General features: G+C 27.2%; 1 protein-coding gene across 1 annotated transcript; it reads left to right on the forward strand.

The window, feature by feature from the left end:
- The first annotated feature begins 5,469 nt into the window (after positions 1-5,469).
- On the forward strand, positions 5,470-10,480 carry LOC132941600 (vesicle-fusing ATPase 1-like). Its single transcript, XM_061009726.1, has 12 exons — positions 5,470-5,694; positions 5,786-5,874; positions 5,938-6,165; positions 6,237-6,388; positions 6,744-6,876; positions 6,947-7,089; positions 7,157-7,356; positions 7,413-7,637; positions 7,709-7,819; positions 7,909-8,388; positions 8,955-9,298; positions 9,398-10,480. Exons 1-12 carry the CDS (start codon positions 5,689-5,691, stop codon positions 9,531-9,533), a joined length of 2,247 nt encoding a protein of 748 aa, XP_060865709.1. The 5' UTR covers positions 5,470-5,688; the 3' UTR covers positions 9,534-10,480.
- The last annotated feature ends 9,098 nt before the right edge of the window (positions 10,481-19,578 follow it).

The raw sequence follows: 19,578 nt of genomic DNA on the forward strand, positions 1-19,578 counted from the left end.
TCTTGGACCTTGGTTTTAAAAGTTATTATTATATTTTACCAGTAGGTAGGTAGCAGGTGTTTATTACAAATTTATTATACAAAAATAATTTATTGTTCTTAATAATATTTAAAATTTAAATGTTGTTTTCTTGCTTATTTACATAGACAGACTTAGTTGTACAATAAAATATACAAATATTATAAATGTTTAAATGTTTTATTGTTTTCCTATAAGGTTAAAAAGTTATGAATATTGTTGTATAAGATATAATTAATGTTGTAATCGATTCTGTGTAGTGTGTGTTCTTTCATCCTAAATCCTATGATATACTATATATTATTATAATTTATATTGTTATAACTTTATAATTTTTTTTTTTTTTAGATAAAGGTAGACACTTATGAATAATCTTGTATTACATTTTCAAATCTTAGATTTAAATAGAAACATTTTTATGAATTCTCAACTTAAAATAATTTGCTAATTTTCGTGATTTTTCCGTATTTTGTCAAGATGTGATCTTTAAAAACTTATAAAAAAAAAACTGTGATTAAGGATTTTTAATATTTTTCAAATATCATTGTAACAATGTAGTAGGATTCTTGTATTACATTTTCAAGCTTTTTTACCCTATAAATAAAGTTTTATTGACATTCATAGGAAAAAAAACTAATAAAATTGGAAACTAAAAATGTTTCTAAACAGTTCAAAACAAATCAAAATTTTTTGAAAATTTTATCGTGTATAGAAAATGCCAATATAAACAACCAATGAAAATTGCATGTATATACATTCATTTGTTTTAGAGTTACACCAAAAACCAATATCGGTTTTGTCGAAAACCGTTTTTGAGTAAAATTAGATCTAATTTGTCATGGACAAGATGAACATCATTATTCATTAATAATTAGTATTCATGTCTATAGGGAAGATTCTCTACATCGAGAGATTATACAATTTTATCACAAAAATAATAAAATATTGTATAGAAAACGTTGTAAATCGTAACTTGTAAGTGGGACCGTACCACCAAGGTAATTAATTATAATACGTATTATGTTATAATTAAAATATAATATAATTATATTATAATTACCTTGCGTACCTCATACGTGACAAAAGAGCAAGACACCCTCTATAACTTATTTCGGTAATTATTTATATTGTTATTCCTTATTTTTAATACGATAGTCATCGGTAAGTTGAATTAATATTATAAAATTACAACAAAATATAACTTAGATCGTTATTCTTGGTTATTTAATATGTAATTTCCTCCAAATTTGAACATATAATAATACTATATAAAAAAAACCGTTAATTATATTTTTGAGATTTTTTGTTGTAAGTTTTCAATTCTTAGCTATAAAAGTTGAACATTTTATAAATTTTTAACTAGAAAATCATTTTTAAATTTGATAAATGTTGTCAAAAATCGAACTTTAAATGGCTACCGGTATTTTTCCTGAATCGAAATTCCTAATGAACTTTTTCCCGAATGGTATTTTATCCGAAAACCCGTAACCTTTTTTCCCGAATGGTGTTTTTTTCGAAAGTCCGTAAACCTTTTCTCCCGAACATCTTTTCCCCGAATTGATATTAAAATCGATAAATTATAATATATACAAAAAATAAAAGTGAATTAATAAAATTAATATTAATTTAGAACACATGTTTAATAATTATTATAATAAATGTTGTAATGTGATAATTATATATTTAAAAATTGATAAATTATTTTAATACATATAAAAAATTAAAATTAAAATTAAATAATATCTTAATAAATGCTGTAATGTACCTAATAATTAAATATTTGAAAATCGATGAATTATAATACGTATAAAGTGGCCAATGACCTATGTTGTCAAGGCCTTTATGGCTTTATTTATAATAATAATACATTGTTTATTACTTACAATATGTAAGTAATAATATAGTAGGTATGTATTAAAATCAGCAGTAATGGCCATAATTCGCATTTGGAAATCCCTCAATTTTCTTTTTGGCTGAGCTCTTACTTTTCATCCTAGAGACCTAGATTCAACTCCAAAATAATTATCTCTACATCAGCTTGTTCTTTTTGGAACTCGCTGAGAGCAGAGTAAAGGTCAGAATGAGTAGCAGGAAGCGATTGTGCCACCCCTCGCTTACATTATTTGTTTTATATGAACCAGGCAGAGCTGCTTGGTTTTGATTCCAAATTTCTGGTGGAAACGTGGAAGAATCCCTCTTCTTGTTCCTCGAGCTATTACTCCAAGAACGTAATTATTTTTTTTCAAAATATTCACCAAACATTTTAATTTCAGCCATGATGCGGTAAAGTAAAATAAAATAAGAATAATTTTTCTATATAATTTACAATAAAACACTAATTTTATGGATATTTGAAAATGGAAGTATAAGTGTATAACGAAGGCTGATAGCAAGCAAATAATACGTGACTCTACGATTACAACAGATGATATCGATGTAAAATACAAATTAGTTAAATGTTCATGTAGCGAAGTTATATAGGCACATATCGTTGTAACTACTGTTAAGTGCGATAAAGGCAAGATACCCGTACTTTTTTGTAAATACTTTCTTTATCGCATGGAAAAAATAATTGTTGATGTATTAGAATGTATAGCAATACTCAATAGCTGTATTTTAGTTATAAGTTTTTTGATATTTTTTAACTGCTATTTAAGCAATATATCAGGAACCTTGTATTAAATTTTGATGCTTTTTGGCCCAACAAATAACATTTTATTGATAATTATAGAAAAAATAAACTAAAAAATTGAAATTTGAAATTGTTTGTAAACAGCTCAAAATGAGTCAAAATGTTTGAAAATGTTATCGAGTATATGAATTGATAAAATAAACATATGATGTAAATCTCAAGTGTCTTCGGTTATTTGTTTTTGAATTACAACAAAATAAGAAAATCGCTACATGAGAAATCGAGTGAATATTAAATGTTGTAAAAGTTTGAACTTCAAACGGTTTTAAACATTTAATTTGACTTTCTTGTAGACATTTTTATTTTTGATAAATGTAGATAACCTTATAAGGAATCTTGTATTACATTTGATAATTTTCGTGATTTTTCCATATTTTGTCAAATTTTGAACTTTAAATGTTTAAAAAAAAAATGTAACTGGATTTTTCAGTCATTGTAACAATATACCAAGAGCCTTGTATTAAATTGTCAAGATTTTTTACCCAACAAATAAAATTTTATTGACATTCATAGAAAAAAAAACTGGTATGTAACTGAATAATTTCTAAACTGTAAAAAATCACACTGGCAGCTGTTATAATCATAATAAGACATAAGGTACATGCTATTCCAGCAAATAAAAAGTATTTTATGTTTTATTATTTTTTTTATCACGAAACATGATTAATTTTTTTACCAGATATTTTAGAAAAAAATACATTTTATTCTAGTAACATCAATTAACCCATTAATTTTAGGGTCCAAATTACAAAATGTTGGAGTAGCCCAGGCACATCCACAGCACCCCCGTGCGCACGCCGAACATATTTATTGCAACATTGCACTGCTGGTAGTTGGAAAAAAAATCCCCTTAAGCATTATACCAAGGATTGACTAAATGTCTAAGTATAAATAATTTATAAGAATTATTTTATAAATTATATATTAGAAATACAATTTATATTATAGGTACCTATATTATTATGTTAAAATTTAATTTTATAAAAAATGTATGCCGCGATACTGATGCTTATAATAATAATAATAATTGTCTTTTACTCTATATTATATTTATAAAAAAATATAATTTTTAATTTTTCTAACTAATTGGGCAGTTGGAATTAGGTTAGGCAACTAGAGTTCAAATCTTGGGGGTGCTATACAATATTATGAATTTCTCACATACCTAGTCGTAGGGGCCTCTGCCCCCACAACCCCCAATATTCTATATTGCCAATATTTAGATTATACTATTATTCACAATATTTTGTTCCACAACAATTGTTGTTAAATATGCACATATTTATGCGCTCAAAAATTCAAAAATATGTAAAAAAAACTAAATATCTAAATAAAATTACAAAATATATTTAGTGGGTAGGTATATGTTAATAAAAAATACGATTTAAATTGTCTGTATACTTCTGCTTACAAATTAATAAAAACTACTGTTTAAGTAAATAAATTAAAAATTAATAGAATATGGAAAATGTAATACTTGTTATTTTGAATGGAGTACCAGTATGAAGATACAAATTACGAAATGTAATTTTATATTTTCAAATTAGAAATTTCTTCGATTGTCACGTAGCATAGATATATATTTCAGAACCGGCAGCACATTCGTCTTGCCTTGTCGATGATCAGAACGGGAAATTAAACTGAAAATAAAAATAGATTTTTTGAATCAGAGCTAAAAATAAAAAAAAATCATTAACTATTCATAAAAAGTGCAAATTTTATGTTTGAAATTATACAAAAATATGCAATTGATTATTGATAGTCATTTTTACACAAGTATGCAAATATATGCAAAAAAAAAAATTATCATAGAATCCACACATTACCAGACATCAACATTTCGAATCAAATTAATTCTTGGTGAATTGTAAAGAATATACTTAATCCGGTCTTTATATCACAATCATACCTACCAATTTTTAGAGAAGAAATTTTAACACATCTTATTATAGTATTTTATGATATTAAAATTTAAAGTGTTAAACGTAATTGGCTATCGATAGCAGCGAATGTGTTCAATATTTGTTCTGGTATAGTGGTCTCCAAATGGAAAGGTTATTTATTAAATTATTTGGTTAGTTATTTCATGTTTAGACGCTTTAAAAAATAATTGAAATTACAACGACATAGAACATGGGGGTGCTTTGTTAAGTGGAGGTAAGCACCCCCTTAGCACCCCGTAGTTGTGCTACTGATACCTTGATCGCGTTTATTTTGAGTATACTGTTAAAAATGCCGAAAAACATCATCGTGCCATACATTTTATATACATAAGTCATATAATATAGTAATATTGTATTTTTACGTTATAAGAACATTTTTATAAAATAACAAGTCTTGACATACTTAATATACCTATGTCCTATACAATATATAATATATAATTTTATTTCTTATATTTAATTTATAAAATAATATAATTCTTATAAATTATATTCAGTCAATCCCCGGTATAATTCTACTGTGAATTTTTTTTTCTAGTGAGGGCATTTTTTTCCGAGGATTTTCACTGCTTGTACAGTTGTACCTAATACTATATCCGATATCGTGTGACACAGTAGTACAGTACAACTGTACAAGTGTACAATATAATATAAAATCGTAAGATACTGTTCCAGACTCCCAGTGTCCGTACTCGGCCTAGTCAGAACTCAGTACCTACTCAATATATTATTATACAAACGCCTTCCATAACTGTGTCACGAAGCATGCGCATTTACCCTTCCATTATTGATTTTAAAACGTTCATTGATAACAACGTTGATACTTACTTGATAGTAAAGTGTTGGTGTTTAATGTTTATGACAATTGACATTTTACAGTAGCTATAAGCAGATATCAGTATTCACTATATTAATAATATATATTGTATATTCGTGTGCCGTCGAAAGGAAGTATTCAAATCATTCGGTAGTGGTATCCTCCTAATGTAATATTGTATTTGTTGAATAGTTTACTTACTCACTGACCTCAGGAAAATGGTGGTAAGTCATTGGTTTTGACTGTTTTGAGTAACAATCACTATAACTACATACAAGCCAAAAAAGCATTAATCGTTTTGACGTTGTTTCACAGGTATTCAAGGCAATCAAATGTTTGGGAGATGATTGGGCTCTTACAAATTGTGCAGTGGTTAACGATGAAGACTTTCGAAGCGATACAAAGTATGTATAAGGTAATTCTATAAAAATGATTGTTTAAGTATAATAAATTTAAAATATGTTTAGATACATAGAGGTCCAACATCAAACCAAACCAGATCTTAAGTTTTGGTTCACAACATTGTTTGTGAAAAATCCACCTCCGCGAGGATGCATATCTTTTTCTGTGAATCAACGGGAATGGGCCCAACTGTCTATCAACCAGCCAATCAGTATTACTTCTTATCCGGGCAATACAGCAATTGATTTTTTGTGTTCAATTGAAGCTGAAATTGATTATTTTCAAAAAAATAAGTAAGTACATTATTTTGTATTTATAATAGACAAAAAAAAATGCTCGTGATATATAATATATATTTTTTTAGGACAAAAAGTGCTAATGAACAATTTGATACTGACATGATGGCTAGAGAGTTTTTAGTAAACTTTACAAATCATGTTTTGTCTGTCAGTCAAACATTATTATTTCAGTTACCAGAAAAGCCATTGATGTCCATTAAGATCAAAAGCATTGAAGGTAAATGTTTTGTATTTATAATTTATGAAATTGGAAATTGAAGTTGGATAAGTTGGACAATATGTACATTGTAGGTTTTTATATAGGAGAACCTCCTTTTAACTCTGTCATCTTGAACTAGTTAATTAACTTTAAAGAACAGTAACACATACAAATGTACAAATTAGATTTATTGTTATTTGCTAACTTCTAAGATTAAAAAAAAATAATCTAAAAGTTTTTGTTTTATAGTTTTAAAATAATGTATTTATTTAAATTAAAAAAACAATGCTAACAAAGTTAATATACTACAATATTGTAATAGTTCAGAAAAATATTTCAAGTGTTATAAAATGTATGAAATACTCATTTTTAGGTGTAAATTCTCAAGAAATTAATTCTGGAGCAAAACCAAGGTCAATTCAATATGGAAAATGTTTGAGCAATACCGCTGTACGATTTGTAGTTGGCTCTAATACTACATTATTATTAGTAGGAAAGTCAAAATGGTAAATTTGTTTTTCTTAATAATACTTAATTGTCTTTCTTTCTGTATATAATGTTGTTAAATATTTTTAGCCAACAAGCACGTGTATCAATTATAAATCCAGATTTTGACTTCAACAAAATGGGAATTGGTGGTTTAGATACAGAGTTTAATGCTATTTTTAGAAGAGCATTTGCATCTAGAGTATTTCCACAAGAAATTATTGAACAACTTGGTAAAATCAATTTAAATTAAACATTCCTCCTTTTTAAATAAACTAAAAATATTTTTCATTAACTTAGGGTGCAAACACGTCAAAGGAATTTTGCTTTTTGGTCCACCTGGAACTGGTAAAACATTAATGGCTAGACAAATTGGACAAATGTTAAATGCACGTGAACCCAAAATCGTTAATGGCCCTCAAATTTTGGACAAATATGTTGGTGAATCTGAAGCGAATATAAGAAGATTATTCGCAGATGCTGAAGAAGAAGAAAAGAAAGTATGTCAGATTATAAATTGATTAAAATTAGTTTTTATTTTATATTTTTATTTTAGTCTGGTTCGTCTAGTGGCTTGCATATAATCATATTTGATGAAATTGATGCTATTTGTAAAGCAAGAGGTTCTGTTGGAGGGAATACAGGAGTGCACGACACTGTGGTTAATCAGTTGTTAGCTAAAATTGATGGAGTTGAGCAACTAAATAACATCTTAGTTATAGGTATGACTAATAGAAGAGACATGATTGATGAAGCATTACTGAGACCTGGCCGACTTGAAGTAAGATGTTTCATATGAATTTGTTTGCAATAATGTCATGATTATTGATTACAATAATTGCTTGGATGTAGGTACAAATGGAAATAAGTTTACCTGATGAACATGGACGTCATCAAATTTTGAATATTCACACAACCCGTATGAAAGAATTCAAAAAAATTGCTGATGATGTAGACATGAAGGTAAATGGTCTAAATAGTATATACTATTATTGGTATTTAGTTTTAGGTTTATCAAATATACATGTATTCTATGTGTTGTAAATGTTTAGGAACTTTCAGTAAGAACTAAAAACTTCAGTGGTGCTGAGTTGGAAGGTTTAGTTCGTGCTGCGCAATCAACAGCCATGAATCGTTTGATAAAAGCTAACAATAAGGTAGAAGTCGATCCTGATGCATCTGAAAAACTTCAAGTGTGCAAGGATGATTTTTTACATGCTTTGGAATATGATATAAAACCTGCATTTGGTGCTAGTGCTGAGGCTTTGGAACACTTCTTAGCACGTGGTATTATAACTTGGGGTTCATCAGTCAGTGGAATTTTAGAAGATGGAACATTGCTTACACAGCAAGCTCGTGTGGCGGATACATTTGGCCTCGTCTCTGTACTCATTGAAGGACCGCCAAATTCAGGAAAAACTGCTCTAGCTGCAAAGTTGGCAAAAGATTCAGATTTTCCTTTTGTCAAAGTGTGTTCACCAGAAGACATGGTTGGCTTCACTGAAACAGCCAAATGCTTGCAAATCAGAAAAGTACATTCTCAAACAATATCCTAATATAAAATAACTAAAAACACTCAAATTCACTTCAAATTTAAAACTTATCTAAATTTGATTTTTGTATGAAAGAAAGGGCATACAAATTTACATAATTGTTTTATAAGTTATCCTCCAGTGTGAGCAGATATTAAAGGCAGGGTAGTCATAGATAATAATGCATATATTATACATGCATACCTAAATACACAAGCAAGAATTTATAACATAATTATTTATAACTACAAACCAAACTTTAACTATAATTTTATTATTCTCATTCTTCATCGTACTAAATAAATATTTTCACAAAAAATCATAGCGTTTTTACGCATTATTATTTATGTTTAATTTAGGATACAGTAATGAATTTCAAATTAATCTACGATTTAGTGAAACTTTAAAATGTATAAACTACTTAATAATGTACATTTTTATGTCTCCTTCCATTACAATAAACATAATTTAGATTAGTTAAAAACTTAAAGAGATATTGAGTGTTTAAAGATAATTTTGCATATTACTATTAACTAGAACTGAAGTATTTTTGTATTTTTTTCCAGATCTTTGATGATGCTTATAGATCTCAGCTTAGTTGTATTTTAGTTGATAATATTGAACGTTTATTAGACTATGGTTCGATAGGTCCAAGATATTCTAATCTAACATTACAAGCCCTATTGGTACTGTTAAAAAAACAACCTCCTAAAGGTAAAAAACTTTTAGTGTTGTGTACCAGCAGTCGTAAACAAGTACTAGAAGAGATGGAAATGTTGTCTGCATTTACTGCCGTACTTCATGTCCCTAATCTTAGTCAACCTGAAGAACTTATCACGGTTCTAGAACAATTTGATTTGTTTACAAAACAAGATATCCACAAGATCTACAACCAAATATCTGGACACAAGTGAGTTAATGAACTTAATAGACTATTTTATAACCTCTAAAGAATCATGTTGACCTTATAGTAAATTGTTAAACAAATGGTATTGTTTTGTGGTTTTAGTGTTTTCATTGGTATAAAAAAGTTATTGGCTTTGATTGATATGGCCCGTCAAACAGATCCAAAAGTACGAGTGATTAAGTTCTTAACTAAAATGGAAGAAGAAGGTTGTTTAGATTTGGGTACTATGATACATTAATTATTGTACCCATTGATTGTTTTTATTTTAGAAATTAGTAAACTATTCAGTAAATCATAAAAAAAATAATTGTGTTAACATTCCAAAATTAATTAAAGGTTGACAGATAGGCTTTATTATCGTTTTAAATTAAAATCAAGTATTATTCCAATTTTGATATTTTTAATCGCTCTCGTTTGTATTAAGATATTGTTTAATCTAATCTATATATTATAATGTTTTCAATTTTCGTCCATTTAATTGTTATATGTATAATAATCTATTAAATTATATCATGAATTTTTGTTTTTAAATGCATTGGTTACATATTTTTATTTTCTAAAACATTATGTCTGGACATTGTTATTATTTTATATTTATGATTCCTATTTATACATTATGTTTAATAGAAAAGTTAAGTAGTTTGGTAATTGTTTAAAAAGTAGACAATACTGAAACTAATGCTTGATGACAGTAAAATATTGTCACTTATTACTTATGAGTTAAGATACTGAACCACTAATTTATTTACCCTAGTATAATAATTTATAATAAAGTTAGGTTTGTTATTTGGAGACAAAAAAAGAAAAATTTTAAAAATTTATTATTCTAATATTTGATACTTATTTTAATAGTATTGTAAGCATTCTATAATATAGATTAAAATTCAATGTTTGAAACTTCATATTCTCATCAATATGTTAAATTGTTTAAAATTAAAATATTTGTAGTAAAATTCTAATGTCTTTACTTTAGGTACCTATTATATAATAATTAGTGAAATAAGTTTCAATTACCCTAGTTAAAATTGTATTGGAAACAATTGAAGCAATTAAATGAAATTAATAGAAATTATTTTTAACATTAATATATTTGTAGATTGTGTTTGGATACTTGTTTTTATAGTGTATACTAGTCTATTCACACCAGAATTGACTTGGTTTTTAATAAAAATGCTTTTAACATTAGTTTTTTATACAGTTTTTTCAAACTTGTTTTATTGTCTGTGTTATTGTTAACTAATTATTTTCGGTGAATTTTGATATTCATGTACTATGTATATTGTATATTGTTTTTGTGTTAGGCTCAACTGTAAAAGTTCTAACATTCGCTCAAACAGGGCAGATGGAACCGTGTATGTTGACCCAGTTATATTCCCCCCCCCCCACCCCCAATAATAATCTATTTATACAAATATTCACTTGTGAAATTTTACCGGAGGTAAATTTTCATGGTGGGGTTAAATATTCATAGTGATATTTTACCAAGGGTGAAATTTACCTACCGAATATTCACTGAGTATTTTAATTAAGTTGATAACATATAAAAATTACTATTGAATTTTAATTTTTTTGATTTTTTGGCGGCAAAATTGTTTTAAATATCGTCATAATCAAAATTTTTGACTTCTTGATTTTTGATTGAAATAATTGAAAGATGATTGAATCTGTCTTGATTTTTTGAAGCTCTAAGATAGGAATTGATTCATTTTAACTTACTAAAACCTCGTTCGCAAGATTCAAAATCACAGGTAAAGTTAAAATTATTTGATATTATGGTATTGAAATGTTAGGATAGGCATCTTGTAGATTAATTTTATAAATACAATTTAGGATTTCAAAATAATTTCCATATATTAGTGACTACTGACTAGTAGTCGTCTAATTGAAAAATATGTTGTTTAAAACTTTCAATTTCGTATATAAATTCAATTTTATTTAAGTATTTTTCATAATTTATTACATAAGTCAATTGAATGTTTTGTACATTACTTAATGACATTTTAAACAACATTTTACCATCTTAAAATGAAAAAATAGATACAAATATACAATATCTACTCAATATTCCATTGACTCCAAACGATCTCTTAAATCTTAATCCTGATAAAATATTATTATCAATAGCAGATTTTATTAAGATGTTGAATTTTGTTCTCAAACTTTCTCATGACTCCTTTATGTCTTATAATATTCATTTCGTATGTAATTTTTTTTTAATATTTAAAACACTGATGAATAATATTTTTCTCCTACAAATTGTTTTGAATTACCTACAACAATTAATAGAATAACTAAAATCGTTAATCTACGTTTAAATCATGGCTTAAATATAGGTACAAGGTTATTATTGCATATATTGCACATATCCTATATTGTTATCAAACAAACAAAAATAAAATGACAGCGTAAGGGTACAGTCCATTTCTTAGTATATTATATCATAGTATAGCCAGTATAGATCGTCCTCTTACGCTGCCATTTTAATTCATTAACGTGATAAACTGATGTAATGGGGGTAGGTACTATTGAAATACCCCTTGTATAATATTTAAGCCATGGTTTAAATATCAAATTTCGTCAAAATTTAAACTTCAAATGTCTATAAAAAATATAATACTTGGTAAAAATTTTAAGTATCTATAAGTATGTAATATATACAGTTATTTGTTATTGATTTACTATAAAATAACAAAATCAATTTTGTCCTTAACTTCTCGTTTTTATATTTAAAAAAAAATTTATTGAAGATAAATGCATTTTATTAAATTCTTCGGACTCAAAAAAAATAAAATAATAAAAATACATCGTTAAATTAATTTATTCATCTCTCCGCTCAGAATCTAAAATGAGGACACCAACTGATCGTCTTTCTCAAAGTGGGCGATAGCGCCTCGTGATCACATAAAAGCAACTTAATGGGCTCTTGGTCCCCCAAAACAAATAATATTTAAACATTTTTGAATACAATGTAGAATAATTTTTTCGTTCATATGAATGTAATAAAAAATATTTTTGACCTCGCTCAGCTATCTTATCACAACGTATATCTTAAACCATGTTTTCTATAAATTGTGGCTATACCTATACCGGGCTATACTAGAGGACAGAGTCCTATTTTTACCTTTCCTATTGAACATTTTTATCTTTCTCATTATGTATGCACGTTCCTGACTCCCTGGTCTTATACTCGTGTAAATGCGTATAAGTATTACGTAAAAAAGAACCAATTCGTAAAAGAGTAGCCGTTACACTTTCGATCAAAACAAAAAGTTCAATAACAATTAATAATATTATATACTTTAAGTCTTTCTATTATACTTATAGAAAATAATTAAAAATACATCATTCCTAAGTTGAATATAAAATATATAAATAATTATAATTATATCAATATAAATTTGTTGTAAATAATTAATATTGTATGTTTGTGTCGACGCGCGACGTGTCGTCATAATATTATAACGTAATTAATTAATATAATAGTATTGTCTTAGGCTAATAATCATTGTAATTGAAGCCTTAATCAAATAAAAATAAATAAATAAATAAATATTAATGTCCGACTTAAAATTTTTTCCAAAATAAACACACGTGTTCAAAACCTACAGTACCCTCCCACCACAATTCCACAGGCTAATGATCTCAGTTGTCAAATCCTCAACTAAAAAAAAAAAAAAAATAGGTAATGTGTATAATATATTAAATAATAAAATAATATATGATACATTTTGCAAAATTATTAAAAGTATAAGTTGCATATACAACTAAACAATTTATTAAATATATAAATAATATATAATAATAATTATAATAATATATTGGGGACGGAGTGGCCGAGCGGACTAAGGTGTCGGTTGCGACGCGCACCGTCGCCGGTTCGAACTCAGCCACATACGGCATTTTTCTTCGGGCAGTCACGGTGTCCGGAGAGAGAGGCCGCTATGCCCCCGGGTGCCTACTTAAAAATTATGCCAAATCAAACACACACGCGTGTTCAAAACCTACAAAACCCTCCCCCACAGTTCCACAGGCTAATGACCTGTTGTCGAAGCCTCAACGCAAAAAAAAAGAAAAATTATAATATATTTAACTATTGAAAAATTCTAACTAAAACTTTTAATAATTTTCAAAATTATATTTGCAATAATTTTACAAAAATGATTTATTATTTCATATTTTAATATATAATTATACACATATTACTGTTATCATTGATTATAAATACTATTTATACAATCAATGCTATTATGTTTAATAATTATTGACAACAATTTCATATTATACCTACCTATTATAATTATTATTATTTATTTATATATATTTTTTTTTTTTATTATTTAATTTAAGGCTTCAAATACAAAGGTTTATTAGAGGCCTACTATGGTTTACATGACTGATGGTAACATTTAGTTATAGGAAATAAGGTTTTTTTACATTAATAATTTATAAATATAATTTAGATGTTAATAGTTATAATAAGTTCTGTATTGGCTTCTATGTGGTTCGTGTTCCATGAAGGGATTGTTGAGAACGTTTCTTTAGGTTTTATGTAGCTGATGTTGAAGGATATCTCTTCAAGGATGTCGTGAAGTTTTATATAAAGAGGTTTCAGGAGGTGTTCGTGATTGGGTTTAGAGATTGTCCTTATTATGCCAGTTTGGGGAGTAGACATCTTTTTGGCTGCGAACTTTGTAATTAGGTACTTTTGTCTGATATCCAATGGTAGGCAGTGGGCTTCGCACCTCATGCTGTCAATTGGACTTGATTTGAAAGCTCCGATGGAAATCCTGATGCCGATATATTTTTTTATACTTCTATTAAGTATAATAAATATTTAATAATTGTCTATAAGTTTAACATTAAGTATATAATAATATAATATTAAAACTTTTTAATTTTGGCCGCGATATCGAATAGGCTGAAAAGGGAATATGGTATACGACTTTGGTCGAAAACGGCCATGCTCATTTTAATAACTGTGGAACGGTTAGATTAGGTTATTATTTTGCCAGTAAATCCTTAATCCGGTAAATGTAGAAGGTAAATCCTTGTTAGTAAAATATTATTTTACAGTGTCTTAATCGGGTTTAAATACCGGACGTTCATGGCTGTGTTATTCCGTATTCGATTATAATAAATTCAAAAACCGTGTTGTACCTACTATTATTTCGTAGGGTATATGCCGATATTTTTAAATATACCTAGCTCAATACAAAAAATAACTCCATAACAACAATACGTAATAACTCTTAATATAAATAACTCGTCTCACAATGCTCCTCCCATAAAATATACGGCATTTGTACTACGTACTGGCGTAAGTTTAAAGTTAAGTTAGATTACACAGGTCAGATATTACACAAGCATATTATAAGATAACGACTAACGAGAATTTACAATTAAACCATAATATCGTGTATACCTACTAATATAATATGATTATGTTAATTATATCATACCTAATAATAAAACAATGTATTATATTAAATTAAATTGTATGATAATTATTAATTAGTAAGTAGGCTCAACTATTCTTTTTTTTTTTAAATTTTAATTTAGGGCATGGCCTCCTAAAGCCGCTCCTAATTCCGCTTTAAGCAGCCATGAACAATGAATAGTACCCGTCAGAATCAATAGCCAGCGGCGTCAATATATATTATAAACAGTAGCTGTTCGAATCCATAAATCCCCAAAATTAACTCAACCTACTAATTGTAAAATAAATTACCATAGGGACTTAATAGTAATATAATTTATCTATATCTATATCTATACTAATATTATAAAGAGGAAAGATTTGATTGTTTGTATTGAATAGGCTCCGAAACTACTGAACCGATTTAAATGACATTTGGTACATAGATAGTTTAGACACTGAGAAAAAACATAGGCTACTTTTTAATACTAAAAAATGGCTGTAAGGTGCTGAAATGGGCTTAAAGGGGCTGTAAGGGGCTATACTGTTTCTAATTGAAAAATTATTTTTTTGATGGATAGTCCATTCATCGAGGAAGGCTATAGAGCTATAGGCTATATAACATCACGCTACGATTAATTAATAGAAGTGCTCAAACAGGGATTTTGAGATTTACGATGGAAATATATGTTTATAAATGGTTGCTATAGGTTATAGGAGAAATAATTAATAGAAATAGTATTTATTTATTATTGGTTGCTATTGGTAAATCTTGCAGATCAGGTACAAGCATGCATCAAATCGAATTTTAAAACCTTAAAGTGTACACGATAAGTAGTCGAAGTAATGCTTAGATTTTCAACTTCAGTATCTTGTTCGATGGGAAAGTGAATTTAGTTGTTTATAGACATTTCAGTTTCCAATATTTTTAGTTTTGTTTTTATGAATGACAATAAAATGTTATGTGCTGGGTAAAAAAACTTGAAAATTTATTACGAGGCTCCTAATTCATTGTTGAAATAGTGTTTGAAAAATATTAAAAATACTTAGTTACAATTTTTTTTTTATAAGAATTTGAAATTCATATCTTGAGGAAATACGTAAAAATCAAGAAAACGTGCAAATTATTTAGTGTTAGAAATTCATAAAAATTTTTTTTTTGAAATCTAAGATTTGAAAATGTAATACAAGATTCCTCATAAGTTTGTCTAATTTAAAAAAAAAGTCTACCGGAAAGTGAAATTAAATTTTTATGAGAGTTTGAAGTTAAAATGTTAACAAAGTTCAAATTTTGCTCAAAATTTATGAAAGTTAAAATTTAATAATTATTTTGCAGTTAAAAATTTATTAAATGTTCAAATTTTATAGCTAAGGATTGAAAATTTAAAACAAGGTTCCACGTAAATAGGTAAATATATAAATTACTTTATTCACAATAATATCATCAAGTATACTTAGTAATATCATAGGCTGACTGACCGTTTTCGCTCAGGATCGTTTTTCTTATACAAATATTATATAAATATCATTGAATTCAAATTTAACATCATCCGGATGGCCATTACAGTGACCCACTTGTAACCTACTATACATCAGAGTGACATCCACTTACCCACTTTTTTTTATATGCATTAAAACAAATTTTAACAAAATACAACTATTTTACAGTTAGAACATAGAAATTCATCAAAATTCTTCGTTTCATAGGCCATAGCTAACATTAGAAAAATTGATAGAAAACTCCCCACAAATGTGCCTACCTTAAACAAAAAAAGAAAAGTTTCCTGGAAAGTAATATTCATTTTTTGAGCTTTTAAATTAAAAATGTTTACGATAGTGGATTTTCATGGGTTAAATAACGAATTTACATCTATCAATTTTTGATATTTTGTTGTAATTAAAAAACGAATAATTCTAGACACATTAATTGAAGGTTCCCAACAAGGTTTCTATCTCTATTTAAAAAAAAAATTTCACCGGAAAGTTACGCTATTTATAGGTATGAGATATTTTCGAGTTTTATTAATTTATTTTAACTGTTAAATTTGATTATTTATACAAGTATAATATGCTATGCTGACTCAACGTTTCCGCTCAAAATCGTTTTTTGTATACAATGATTTATCATTGAATTCAAAATTCAAATATAATACATTCATTACAACGGCATGCTCGGCAACAGACTTCTGTATAGGAGAGCGGTACCCACTTGTCCACCTTTTTTATATTCAATTTATTTTTAAGATTATAAATAAATTATACCATACGTCTATATATACAGGGTGTATCTTATGTCATTGTACGCGGGGTTTTTTAACGATTATGGATCGATGACATGGAATATCGTTAAAACGAAAAAAGACGTGTTTCTTTATTTTTTCAAAGGCAACTACTATATTTTTAATGGATTCTGGTAAAGCTTTTTTTTCTGAAAATGTTGACAGTCAAATCATCAATTTTGGTTCGCTAGTTTATTAACTATGGTCCTCTAAAGTTTAGTATAAGATCTGCATTAATACTTTTAATTGAAATAATTGGTATAGGTTTAATTTACAAGAGCTAAATACATTTTTCTTGTGTCTAACTTTTATAACTTGAAATTTGAACCATAAGTTCCCTATATTGGTAGGTATCGCATGCAAAGTATGAATTTAGCAGTTGAAATTCTTTAAGAATTATTTAATAATCGTGATTTAAAATAAACTATTTTCAAGATATTTAGATAAATAGTCAATCTTAATATAGGTTTGTAACCTAACTAGTTTGTAACCTAACTTAGGCATACTTTTAATCTAAGTTAATTACAGATGTTTAATATTATTATAACAAGAATCAAATACATTAGGTACCTATTGCCTAGTCCTTAGCCGCCTAATAAAGAATCAAAATTAATGCTATTGTAAGAAAAGTATGATAGAAATTTATGATAGGAAAAGGACGAAATAAAATTAAAATTTTAAATGTCCAAAAAAAAATAAGAGGGGTTATGAATTTCAACTCCTAAATTCATACTTTGCATGCGATACCTACCAATATAGGCCTACCAATAAGTATAACCTATATGGTTCAAATTTCAAGTTTATCCCACTACGAGAAGAGTACCATAAAACATTGCACTTTTTTCATTTCACAATTTTTTTTAACCCCCATACATACCTAAAACATTAATGTCAACAATCGAATACCATTTACCAATTTACCATTATTACTTTAGCCACCTAATGAAGAATCCAAATGTATGATATTATAAGAAAAGTAATTGTGAAGTAATTAATTACGATTACCTATAGTAACAAATTAAAATAATAATATTGATTTTGATGATTGTATGTTAAAATAAAAATAATGAACTATGTTTGCCAACAATTTTGTCTATGTTTTTTTTTGAGTGTTATTAGATTACTGATTAAACTACTTAAGTGTATAAAAAAGGTAGTTATAAGAAAAATGTATTTAGCTCTTGTAAATTAAACCTATACCAATTATTTCAATTAAAAGTATTAATGCAGATCTTATACTAAACTTTAGAGGACCATAGTTAATAAACTAGCGAACCAAAATTGATGATTTGACTGTCAACATTTTCAGAAAAAAAAGCTTTACCAGAATCCATTAAAAATATAGTAGTTGCCTTTGAAAAAATAAAGAAATACGTCTTTTTTCGTTTTAACGATATTCCATGTCATCGATCCATAATCGTTAAAAAACCCCGCGTACAATGACATAAGATACACCCTGTATAAGTAATTATTTAATGTTGATTGCGGTATAAATAAAACATATATGACTGTATTATAGTAATATATGGGGACGGGCACCTAATTATAATTTAGATATTTTGGTTACACTGGTTACAGTATGAACTACTTATGAGAAACCTTGTTATACCTTGTTGCAATTCTTAAAATATAATTTTTGTCATCCATTTTGTATTGAGAATTTTTTTTTTGTCATCAATACTTAAGCCTAACCTACTGCAAGTCACAACCACATCTGTTGTAGACTACACGTATTTTGGTTATCGTTTACTATTTATATTCGTCAATTGTCATTAAAAAATATATACCTACGATTGATTAAGATGATGTCAGCGTACTTGTTTTTACTCGATGAACCACACGCAATAGCAAATTTGCGTTTAGCAGAACCAATCTTGTGTTGTTAGCTTTAATATTAGAGTGAATTGACCTATTATTAAATTCAAAGATAAGAACATTATCTATGACTATGTCCCTATAGGTACGTTGGCATTTTTACGATATTTCAGTTGCTATGCAAGTTTTAAATAGGAAGGTATGTAATATATTACAATTTAAAAATGATCATTGTATTACAGAAAAATTGAAATATCATGACCAGTCAACGTTAAGACACTTGATATGGATTGATAATAGTTCACTACAATCATAGAACAATAGTGCGATATAAAAGCAAACAACATAAGATTAATATCTGCTGAATCCAAATCACAAATAATCACCATTTTAGCGATATTTTGAACCAAGTTATTCTCATATTGTTAAACGGCTGTAATATGTAGATTTTTTTACACATGCAGAGAAGAGTAAATATAAACACTAATGCTTATTAAATAACAAAATCTAAATTATTACGAAACAATATTGTAATATAGCTTTTGCAATAAATTTCATTAGATACGTACCTTAAAGTATTTTTTATCTTATCTTGCAAGTAAAATTAGAGCAAATTACACAAACAAATAAGTGTTAAAAGCAAATAATAATTAGCTTGATTATTTTTATATTTAAACTTACTCAAATTTTGTATTTAGCAAAAACTTTTTAAACAAAAATTGTCATAAAAAAGTTGTTTCAAAATTGTTAAAAATAAAAATTTTCTAAAATGT

Source organism: Metopolophium dirhodum, chromosome 3 (assembly GCF_019925205.1).
Source record: "Metopolophium dirhodum isolate CAU chromosome 3, ASM1992520v1, whole genome shotgun sequence".
In the NCBI taxonomy this organism is placed as follows: domain Eukaryota; kingdom Metazoa; phylum Arthropoda; class Insecta; order Hemiptera; family Aphididae; genus Metopolophium; species Metopolophium dirhodum.

Coding starts and splice junctions, on each gene's coding strand:
- LOC132941600 (XM_061009726.1), top strand. Junction 5,875..5,937: donor GACTTTCGAAGCGATACAAA/GTATGTATAAGG, acceptor AAATATGTTTAG/ATACATAGAGGTCCAACATC. Junction 6,877..6,946: donor TTAGTAGGAAAGTCAAAATG/GTAAATTTGTTT, acceptor AAATATTTTTAG/CCAACAAGCACGTGTATCAA.